This window comes from Seriola dumerili, unplaced genomic scaffold (genome assembly GCF_002260705.1).
Source record: "Seriola dumerili isolate Sdu_G_001 unplaced genomic scaffold, Sdu_1.0 BDQW01000155.1, whole genome shotgun sequence".
Taxonomy (NCBI): Eukaryota; Metazoa; Chordata; class Actinopteri; order Carangiformes; family Carangidae; genus Seriola; species Seriola dumerili.
This window is the reverse complement of record NW_019174410.1, coordinates 1,679,038-1,690,447: the sequence shown is the minus strand read 5'-3', so window position 1 is coordinate 1,690,447 and position 11,410 is coordinate 1,679,038. Positions and strand designations below refer to the sequence as shown.

The following is an 11,410-nucleotide window of genomic DNA, read 5'->3' as shown; positions in this document are numbered from 1 at the left end:
AAAAAAAAAGTATACGCACTTATTATAAGTTGCCACAGCAAAAAAGAAAGACAGTTGCTCCTAATTAAATGTATTTGGAGTAAGTCACATTACATGCGGTTATTAGTGTCTCCAGGAATGAAAGGCTCCTGCTGGAGAGGACCTTCTGCGGTGACTTACAGCAGAGCAGCATGCTGCACAGAGAGGTGAGCCTTCTCAGTGTTCAGCTGGGAAACACTGACAGGAACTGACAAGCACCCAGAGAGGTCATTGTACTGCACACGGTTCCCTGCAGAGGATGGGTTACCATGGAAATAAGTTATTCCAGCAGAGTAGCAGCATACGACTAAACTGAGTAGGAATAGTAAAAATGCGTAGATTCATTTTTTGCTGAGAATGTGTACGTTTAAGTCACGGTCACATGGTCTGCTTTGATGGGAGAGCGTCTGACAGCGGTGAGTCGGCTCTGAGCTGGTAAACGGCCTGGAAGGTCAAGATCTGAGTGGCAGGCGTGTATTTAAATAAAGGAGAAGCTGTGTGTGTGCAGAGTGAGTAAATCAGTCGTGGCTGCAGAGGGTGTGTACAGTTCAGATATCGAGTCTCAAGGTAAAGAATTTCCTGATAATGTTTAAGCTCAGGGAGTGTCGGTCACCGTGAGTCAAGTGCTTTAATGTACAGAGATAACTGACAAGGTTTTAGGCCTTTCACACAGTCTGTGGGAAAACAAAAAAAAAGAAAAAAAGATGCACCTCCATAAAATGACAGCTGTGATAGCTTCTAAAAATACCCCCTGAATCAAAGACAGACAGTGCCTCCAGAAAACCACCAGGCAAACATGAAGCTTTCTGTCACACGAGGCTCAGTGCTAAAGACCGAATGTGGTGCAGTGACTACGATTTATCTGAGCAGCGGGAAAGGGTTAATACTGTGTGTCTGAGAGCGTGCATGCATCTACAGGGTTGTAAAGCCATATTTATATCGTGTGTGTGTGTGTGTGTGTGTGTGTGTGTCTCTCAGTGCATTGATGTGTTTGTGCCTGAGAGAGCAAAATGCACTCAGATCACCAAGGTGTGAAAGAGGGGAATAATGTCTTGGTGCTCAGGAAGGTGACCTGAATATAAACCAAGTCCTGTTCCTGTCTCTGACACACAGACAGAAACAGTTCATACTAATGGACTCTGGAAGAGAGCAGTAACATTTTAAGCAAATTGTGCTTTTTGTATGTTGTGTTTTTCTCCTGTGCAGCGTGGATGTGATTCACAGTGCTCAGGGTCACAGGTCCTCTCCAGCACAGGTTGTGAATGTGATTTAATCTCAGAGAATCAATCCTGCTGAATGCCTCAGTCTGATGGACGGCCCAGGTGTAGGCCAAGGCCACCCACACTCAAACATTACTCACTTTTCTGTGCACCGGTGACAGTTTGGCTTTTCTACTGAGATATATTTCCATGGGGAACAATGATTCATGAGGCAAAGAGGATAACGGATCACAGCAATTAATAATTTTTTGTGCTATTTCAGGGTGCGTGGAGTGGAGCGGCCTCACCGTGTGCCAGCATGAATAGAAATCTTCTCAAACGTTGAGGTACGACTCGGACAGGACTGTAATTATTCCTGTGAAATAAATGTATTCTTGCACAAATAGTGCAGTAAATGATGGCCTCCATATTTAAAAGACACTATAGGAACATTATGTTACTGATGAAGCACAATAAGGTCAATAGAGACCTGCACTGCACAAACCTACCAGCAGCAGGAGTACAAAAACAAATGTCTCTGCACTGAACCTCATGACATTGCAGTTAGTTAGTTAGTTAGTGCGTCCAGAGCCAAACTGTCCACTGCAAAAACATTTTCATGGAAATAATATGTAAAAGTACAAAAACGAAATGCAATCACAAGAAAAAAACTGCTGTTTTTTTCTGAATTAACGAGATTATTATTAAGTAATTAAGTAATAATTAAGTTTTCTAAAAAATCAAGAAAAAATGATCTCATTAATTCAGAAAAACAGGATTTTCAAAAGAAAACTTTTCTCAGAATTCTGAGATAGTTGTGTCGTTGTTCAGGAATTTTAATATTATCTTTTTAAATTTTGTAAATAAAGAAAACCTGTGGTTTTCTGGATTAACAAGAAAAACAGAGGATTTTTTTTTTCTTTTTGAGAGTTTTTCTGAATTGTTCATTCGGGAGAACAGAGCAGTTTTACTTGCCTTTTATCATTGAAATGACGTGGTAACATTGAGGGAGAAAGTGTGAGGTTGAGGACAAACAGTATCATGTTTTTTTGGCTGAAAATGCCAGAGACACAAACACTGACTGAGACGGATGAAAACACTGAGCTCACTGCGCCCTCTACCGACCGACGTCCGGTAACGCAACAGCTGTCAGGGAGAAACAAACATGGCGACGCCCGTGAGCAGCCACTCTTTTGTTATTGAGCCGTTTTTCAGTAAATAAACTTCGTGACAGAGGAGCACGTCTGGTCCGACGGAACATATCAGTCTAAGATCAGGTAGGTAACAGATAACTGTGTGAACTTTACTGTAAAATCATAGATAAATAGTTGGAAAACAGCTGTTAGACTAGCTTTACGTCCCCATTAACGAAATGAAAATATGTATTCTTCTTCAATTTATCCTGTTTTCCATCTTCCTCTCCAGGTCAGTTTATCTTGTGTATTCTAAGACAGAAGTCTCCAACCTCTGAGAGCCACTTTAACAAAATAAAAGCTCCCCATGTTTTATATTACCGGTCACATTTATTCACGTCACTCAAACTGATCTCCAAACCAAATCAGATGAATAAGATCATTTAACAAGTCTTTAAATATCAACATCCAACACTCACATTTTCAACCGAAAACATCTGAAACTCACATCAAACCTGAACACAGAGGTGAAAACACTACCGTAAATAAACCTCCACAAATCTGATCAGACACCAGAGAAGAAGAAGCTCCTCAGTCAGTGATCAGTGATAGTGGTCAGTTCATCAATGGTTCACAACAAACAGGAAGTTAAACATCGATCATTCACTAAACTTTATTTTCCAAAATGTAAACAAACATCGGCTGAAAAATGAAAACTGGTCTCAAGTTGAAGCCCACAGTTTAACTCACTGTATCCATGGCAACATACTTCCTGTTTGTTGGAGAAGCTGAGTTTCTATCACTGCATGTGGCCTACAGCTGATCTGATGTAAACAAACCTGACAGTGACGCATGTGACAGATAATGATCTGGTGCTGAAGAATATTTGTGTCTGTGTGTTTGATTTACTACTACACGTCTACCACATTATATCTGAGTCATTTCGTACAGTGTGTTAAACAGGCGCTGTGTGGTTGTCTGTGTGCGGCCCTGCTGCGACGCTGTGTCTCCTGCAGGGTCATGTCCCGGCTGGCGGTGGTGTGTGGGGGCTCCAGGGGCATTGGGAAGGCCGTGTCCCGCCTGCTGGCAGAGAGGGGCTGCAGGTTAGCTGTTGTCTCCAGGAACGAAGACGCTGCCCGGGCCACTGTGGCTTCTCTACGTGGAGGTATAGTATACACACATTTACATATGCATGTGTATGCATGATCCAATTGGAAAGACGCTCTCTCTCTCTCTTTCCCTGCCAAACTCTGTTGGTTTTGTTGCCATTTTCCTTCTTTCTTCAACAGTGCAGACACCGTGAAATGTGAACAATTCGAGAAAACGTCACACTTACATTGTTTTTTAAATGCTTTTCTTTCAGAAGCCTGATAAAACTGTAAAAATGTGGATGCAGTCACAACAATAGTCAGTTCCTGTCAGAAACACTTGTGCAAACACACCGTACCCGGCAGGCAGGAGGCCTTTTGTTCCATTAAATAAAATAAATATAGAGCAACAGTCCCTGCAGTTGATGAACGTGCTGTAACCATGAACACACTCACAGACCGTCTGTCTGTGTCTGCTCTCCAGCTGACCATGTGGCGTTTAGCTGCGATGTCTCCAAAGAGCGGGAGGTGCAGAAAATCTTCGACACCATCCACAAAACCTGTGGAAACATCTCTTACCTGGTGAACGCAGCTGGTATCAACAGGTGAGCTGACACGTGTTACACTCATCACACACACACACACACACACATATATATATTTATATATATCATATATTGAAGTTGATGACCTGTCTGTGTTCAGGGATGCTCTGTTACTGAGGACCAAGCCGGAGGACATGGTCGCTCTGCTTCACACCAACTTGCTGGGCACCATGCTGACCTGCAGGGCGGCGCTGCGCAGCATGTTGCTCTCCCAGGGAGCCGCCATTGTTAACATAGGTAAAGACTGCTCTGTGTCATGTTTTCAGTTTGGTCACTGGGGGGCAGTGTGTATCACATCTACAGTGTTACTTCAGAGCAGCAGGCTGGTAGTTTGTTTTAGCTCATTTACATGGAAGCCCTGAAAGTTAAAACTTATAAAAATGATCCAGTGGCCTCTCAGGGCTTCCGTACATTTACCACAAAGTCACTGGTGTTTGGATCATGAAGGGAGGAAGAGTTTTGTTGTCAGAGATGCAGGATACCTCTCCAGCATCAATGCTGCAGGTTAGTGGCTAAACAGCATGAAATTTACAGGATATGTCGGATGACAAACATCATCACACACATGAGGTTTACTGTGAAGGATTTTTATCTCCAGAAAGTTTCAAGTAAAACAACATCCATCAGTCTGTTAGCCTGTAGTTTGGCTCTGATTAATAATATAAATCATGTGTATCAGTTGAACTAAAACACTCTTATGGTCCTTCAAGCATAATGACTTCAAATAGCAGCTTTGTACATGTGTTTTATTTTGAAATGTTTCTGTCATACCAAGTATTCTTAATGGATTCTGCTTCCTGTTTGCAGGCTCTGTGGTGGGCCTGAAGGGGAACGCTGGTCAGAGTGTGTACAGCGCCAGTAAAGCTGGTCTGGAGGGTTTCACACGATCTTTAGCTAAAGAAGTTGCATCACGTAACATCAGGGTCAACCTGCTGGCTCCAGGTACGCTCCATCTGTCTGTACTGGATGTTTTATTTTCCCGCCTCTTCTGTCACTTTGTTATAGTCTCTCTCTCATGTCCCTGTCCTCTCTTGTGTCCAGGTTTCATCCGCACCGACATGACGGCGGCGCTGAGGGAGGAGGATGCGGCGCGCTCCGTTCCTCTGGGGAGATTTGGCGAGCCGGAGGAGGCGGCGCAGGCTGCTCTGTTCCTTTTGGAGTCTTCCTACGTTACAGGACAGGTGCTGGTTGTGGACGGAGGGCTGCAGCTGACCATGTAGTAACCTCACCGTGCAGAGCAGCGGCAGCGAGGCAGGTGAGCGCCTGTGACTGACACGAGCCTTTATGGCTGCTCTGATTCTGACTGCGAACACACAACCGCACAGAATGAAGGCCGTTACCCAGAGGGCCACCGTCCTGCCGCTCGTTCTGCTGAGTCACTCTGTCCGCCCTCAGTGGGCGTGGCCTGATGTGTGTGACAGTGGGGTCATCGTGACTAACGCTGCTGACTCCAGAGTGTCTGGCTCCGTCCAGACCTCGGTGCCCTGAGATCCTGAATGTGATCAGTAGATTTAACGCTCTTGGTCTTTTTCCATGACTGTTAGGCGCCCCCCCCCCGGGAGAGATCCCCCTCACGGCCGACACATGTTACCCCCCCCCCCCCCACCCCCCTTAACAGCAGTCCCCCCTGAGCCCACCTCTGTCGGGGCCTGTGGAGGGGCCAGGCATGTCGGGCTGCAGCTGGAGGAAATTAGAGGTGGTGGTGGAGGTGGAGGGGTATTTTTAGCTGTGGGAATGTTGTGAGTGTCTGGTTACAGCTCTGGTCCTGCAGTGTGGATGGATGAGGTTGGAGGTGACTGTCATGCTCGGCGATGAGATCTGAAATGGCGTGTTGCTTGTTCTTTTCACTGAAACCTGCTGCTAGCATCAGAACCGCCACTGTAGCCGAGCAGCTTCTCTCCCTCTTGTGTGTGCACTTGCATCGTAAACATATTTTCTATTAAAGGACTGGATGCCATTAGACTCTCATTAGTATTCTTTGCAGGAATGTTTTTTCCACTGTGACTGATGGTGTGTTTTTTGGCGTTCTCTGCCGGTCTATAAAAACATCTCACGCTGTCTGAGGAGATTTTTATTAACTTTCATAACCTAAAATAATATCAGGAGAACAATCCATATACAGGCATTGATTGGCATAGAAATGTGCAAACACAGTAACTGTCAGCTGATGCACTTCGTTCAACCATCATTGAACTGCAGATAACATAATGACAAGTGAGCTGGTGCAGCCGGTGGTTTTCTTATGCTTTTATAGTACGACACAAACCGATTATATTACACAATTCATCAAAGGTCTTTCCAAAAGCTTCATTTTATCGACTGGACCTGGAAAATGACTGAAGTGTTTTACGGCGACAAAAGGACCGTCCATGGAAACTGTCGGCTGATTCCTGATCTGCAGAGCGTCTCCTGTTCAAGTGCCTCTCGTCTCTGTAAAGATATAAAGAAAAAAAAAAAAAAAAGCAGGTTTAAACAGTGAAATGAAACAGTAGTAATTTACTATGCATGTCAAGTGGTGCCATTTACCAATACACAGGTAATACACTTGTATCCTATGTGAGGCACGTCCAGCGACTGTGGGAGGAACACTTGTCAAGAGAGAACTGAGTGATTTCAAAGCATCGTAAGCTATTGACGAAGAAGAGAGATCACAGACTTTTATTATGTGGCTTGTGTAGCACAGACGCGCCGATAGCTACAGCATCATAGTATCACCCAGTCTCAGCTTATTAGTCTTAACAGATACATTGGACAAGGCCCGGCCTTACAAACAGTATGTTTTAGTTGTTTTGCTTTGTTGTTGGCAACAGAAACTGAGGTTTAGGGGGAAAAAAAGAGAGAAAGCTTTCACATGGATGAGCGTTTAGTTTGTTTGTTTGATGCAGCTGAACTCAAGAGAGTTCTGGCTCAAACAGGAAGAGTACAGACGGAAAAAGCAAGTTTTTTGTAAAAAGGACTTTAATGTGGCGTGAGATGGGAGTGTGGACTGATGACGTGCAGTGGCTGATTATAATATGCGAAATATGAAACTTTTGGTGTATGGCCGTGTCTATTATGTGATGTTTTGTCTTTTGTTTTCCTTTCTTCTTCTTTTGATGGTTTATTTTACAAGTGTGAAATTGAAAATGTTCTCACTGGATGAGAGGGTGCTGTGAAATGGTTTCAGTGATAATTGCTTACACACCACATCACAGATTGTCCATTTTATTTTTGTATGGAAAAAAAAAAACACTAAATTTTCTTTTCCCCATCAACTCTTGACATAAATTATATCCAGCAGCCTTTTGTTCACTGATAAAAAACAATTTCTGTATCATGAAGTTCTTATAAATATATTTACTGCCTTTAAATCAGCTTTTAGGCTTTAATGCAAACTCACTTTCTTTGCATGTTATTTTTGCGACACTTGTACGGTTGCCAAAACAACTTTACCAGAATGTACAAAAAACACAGCTTTTTTTTTCCAGCGTGGAGGAGCAGCAAACTCTCCTCAGCTGCTGCAAAAGTTGAAAAGCAAAAGGTTATTATTTATATCTACTAATTATTTTGTCAGCCATCTGTAATACTATACAAAGTGACATCTTTTTCTGTGTCTGTTCGGAGCTTGCATGCAGCTATGACAGTTACTGTGTTTGCACATTTCTATGCCAATCAATGCCTGATATGGATTTGTTCTCCTCTGATATTTATTTTAGGTTATGAAAGTTATAAAAATCTCCCAATCAGAGCGTGACGATGTTTTAAGACGGCAGAGAACGCCATAAAAAACACCACCATCAGTCACAGTGGAAACATTCCTGCAAAGAATACTAATGAGAGATGTCTAATGCATCCAATTCCTTTAATAGAAAATATTGTTTACGATGCAAGTGCACAACACAAGAGGAGAGAAGTGCTTCTGCTCGGCTACAGTGCGCAGGTCTGTATGCTAGCAAGCAGGTTTCAGTGAAAGACAAGATACCGCGCTTTCAGATCTCATACGCCGGCATGACAGTTCACCTCCAACCTCATCAATTCCACACTGCAGGACCAGCAAGCTGTAACCGCAGACACTCACAACATTCTCCAAACAGCTAAAAAATACCCCCACATCCACCACGCTACCTCTATTCCCTTCCAGCTGCAACAGCCCCGACATGGCCTGGCAACCCGTCCACAGGCCCGACAGAGGTGGCTTGTGCAGGGGAAGACAGCTTTAAGGGGGTGGGGGTGGGGGGTAAACATCGTGTGCTGGCCCGCTGAGGGGGATCTCTCACCGGGGTGGGGGCGCTAACAGTCATGGAAAAAGACCAAGAGCGGTTTTTAAATCTTATCTGATCACATTTAGGATCTCAGGCGCACCGAGGTCTGACGGAGCCAGAGCACTCTGGAGTCAGCAGCGTTAGTCCACGATGACCCCACTGTCACACACATCAGGCCACGTACCCCAGCTGGAGCGGGGACAGAGTGACTCAGTCAGAACGAGCGGCCAGGACACGGTGGCCCCCCTTTTCCTGGGTAACGGCCTTCAATTCTGTGCGTTGTGTGTTCGCAGTCAGAATCAGAGCAGCCATAAAAGGTCTCGTGTCAGTCACAGGCGCGCTCACCCCTGCCTCGCTGCCGGCTGCTCTGCACCGGTGCAGCGGTACTACAGCCGTCAGCTGCAGGCCCTCCGTCCACAACCAGCACCTGTTCCTGTAACTTAGGAGAATGCCCAAAGAGTCAACAGGCAGCAGCCTGCGCCGCCTCCTCCGGCTCGCCAAAATCTCCCCAGAGGAACGGAGCGCGCCGTCATCCTCTCTCTCCCTCAGCGCCGCCTAGGATGTGGTCGGCGCGATGAAACCTGGACAGCAAGGAGAGGACCAGCGGGAAGGAGAAGTATGATGGTAAACAAAGTGACCGAAGAGGCGCGACAAATAAAACATCCATACAGACAGACTGGAGCGTACCTGGGAGCCGAGCGGAGTGAATCCCTGTATGTTACGTGATGATCAACTTCTTTAGCTAAAAGATCGTTTTGTGAAAACCCTCCAGACCAGCTATCTCGCGGTACACATCTCTGACCAGCGTTCTCCTTTCAGGTCCACCACAACCCTCCAAATCATAAGCAGAACTCATTAAGAAATACTTGGTATGACAGAGAACCATTTCAAAATACACACCGTAGCTAAAGCTGCTATTTGAAGTCATTTGTCTCTGTAAACCATTAAGAGATGTTAGTTCAACTGATACACATGATTTATATTATTAATCAGAGCCATACTACAGGCTAACAGACCTGATGGATGTTGTTATTACTTGAAAATCCGGATATAAAATAAACCTTCACAGTACAACCTCATGTGTGTGATGATGTTGTGTCAGACATATCCTGAAATTTCATGCTGTTTAGCCACTAATCCAGTCGATTGATGCTAGAGTATCCTGCACTCTTACTCAACAAAACTTCTTCCCCCTTCATGCATCCAAACACCAATGACTTCGTGTGTAAATGTACGGAAGCCCGTAGAGCGCACTGATCATTTTTATAAGTTTTAACTTTCAGGGCTTCCATGTATAATGGAGCTATAAACAAACTACCAGCCTGCTGCTCTTGCTAAGTAACACTGTAGATGTGATTACACACTGCCCCCCAGTGACCAAACTGAAAACATGACACACAGAGCAGTCTTTACTATCGTTAAACAATGGCGGCTCCCTGCGGAGAGCAACATCTGCGCAGCGCCGCCCTGCAGGGTCAGACATTGGTGCCCAGCTAAGGTGGTGTGAAGCAGAGCGACCATGTCCTCCGGCTTGGTCCTCAGTAACAGAGCATTCCCTGAACACCAACTTGCTTGCAGGGCACCATGGCATGACCTGCAGGCGGGCGTCTGGTTGGGTCGTCGGTGTAGCGATTCGTCGTGCTCCCGAGGGAGCCGCCATTGTTAACATTAGGGTAAAGAACTGCTCTGTGTCAGTTTCAGTTTGGTCATCCTTGGGGTGGCAGAATTGTGTGATCACATCTAACCAGTCGTTACATTCAGGCAAGCAAGCAGGCTGGTTAGCTTTGTTTAGCTCATTTCACATGGAAGCCCTGAAGCTTAAAACCTATAAAAATATCAGTGAGACCTCTCAGGGCTCCGTAATTTACCACAAAGTCACTGTGTGTTCTGGATCATGCACGAATACCAGGGAGGAAGAGTTTCTGGCTTGTCAGAATTGCAGGGATTACCTCTCCAGCTCCATACAAGAAACGTTATCGGCTATGAACCAGCAACGTGAGAAACTTTACAGGATTATACGTGCACTTGCGCGGAGTACATATCACATCTCTATCACGACACTATGAGTTTACTGTGAAGGATTATTTATCTCCAGAAAGTTTCAAGTAAACACAACATCCATCAGTCTGGTTTAGCGACTGTAGTTTGGCTCTGAGTTAATAATATATACATCAGTGTATCAGTGAACTAATAACACTGCTTCATGGTCCTTCAAGCATAATGACGTTCACTATTATCTAGCGTACCAGGCTTTACAGTATTGTGACTTATTTTGAAATGTTTCTCATCATACCAAGTATTCTTAATGGATTCTGCTTCCTGTGTTGCAGGCTCTGTGCGTGGCCTGAATACGGACGGGCCCGATCTACAGGCCTCCTACATATCCGGCGCGAGGTAACTGGTCTGGAGGGTATGGACACAAGATCCTTTAGCCTCTAAAAGCACAGTTCAAATCTTCACACACCAGATATCCAGAGGTACAACCAGCTTGGCCTCTATGCATGCTGATCAGCTTACCAACTCCCTGCTAGCTGATGTGGTGAGTGGTCCCGCCTCACTGCAGTCTGCGCTCCACTCCTTCTGTTCTCATGTCTACACATCACTGGTGTGGCGCGAGGTAATCCTTCACCGACATCCGACATGCACGGGCTCGCGCGTCGCTATGAGGAAGGGATGCGAGGCCCCTCCGTTCCGTACTGGGGGGAAGATTTGGCAGCCGGAGGATCGGCATGCCGCCAGGCTGCTTCTGTTACCTGTGTTGGAGTCAATCCTATCTACACATGATCTACGGTGGCTGTGCACCATGCTGGACGGAGTTCCACTGGCCATTGAGTCAACCTCACGCCGACTAGGATGTCTTCGTCTTCCAATGATCGATACACGTCTACCGGCAGCGAAGGCAGCATGGTTGCAGCGCCTGTGACTGACACGCAGCCTTTATGGCTGCTCTGATTCTGACCTGCGAACACTACAACCGCACCATGATATGAAGGCGTCACCACGAGGGCCACCGTTCCTTGACCCGCTCGTTCTGCTGAGTCAACTCTGTCCCGCCCTCAGGTGGTGGCGGTGGCCCTGATGTGTGTGACCAGTCGGGCGTCATTCGTGACTAACGCTGCTGACCCA

At 45.6% G+C, this 11,410-nt stretch overlaps 1 protein-coding gene across 2 annotated transcripts in view; it reads left to right on the top strand.

Moving 5' to 3' along the window:
- The first annotated feature begins 2,383 nt into the window (after positions 1–2,383).
- The window catches only part of cbr4 (carbonyl reductase 4), a 10,982-nt gene continuing 1,955 nt past the window's right edge, over positions 2,384–11,410 (top strand). Inside the window, exons 1-6 of one of the 2 annotated variants that reach the window (XM_022751415.1) lie at positions 2,384–2,494; positions 3,367–3,515; positions 3,923–4,043; positions 4,144–4,280; positions 4,851–4,985; positions 5,085–5,298. In XM_022751415.1, the coding sequence (XP_022607136.1) occupies positions 3,371–3,515; positions 3,923–4,043; positions 4,144–4,280; positions 4,851–4,985; positions 5,085–5,263 (717 nt within the window). In that variant the 5' untranslated portion in view covers positions 2,384–2,494; positions 3,367–3,370 and the 3' untranslated portion in view covers positions 5,264–5,298. Of the gene's footprint in view, positions 2,495–3,366; positions 3,516–3,922; positions 4,044–4,143; positions 4,281–4,850; positions 5,299–11,410 lie in introns of both variants that reach the window. The other variant, XM_022751414.1, reaches the window with a different exon arrangement.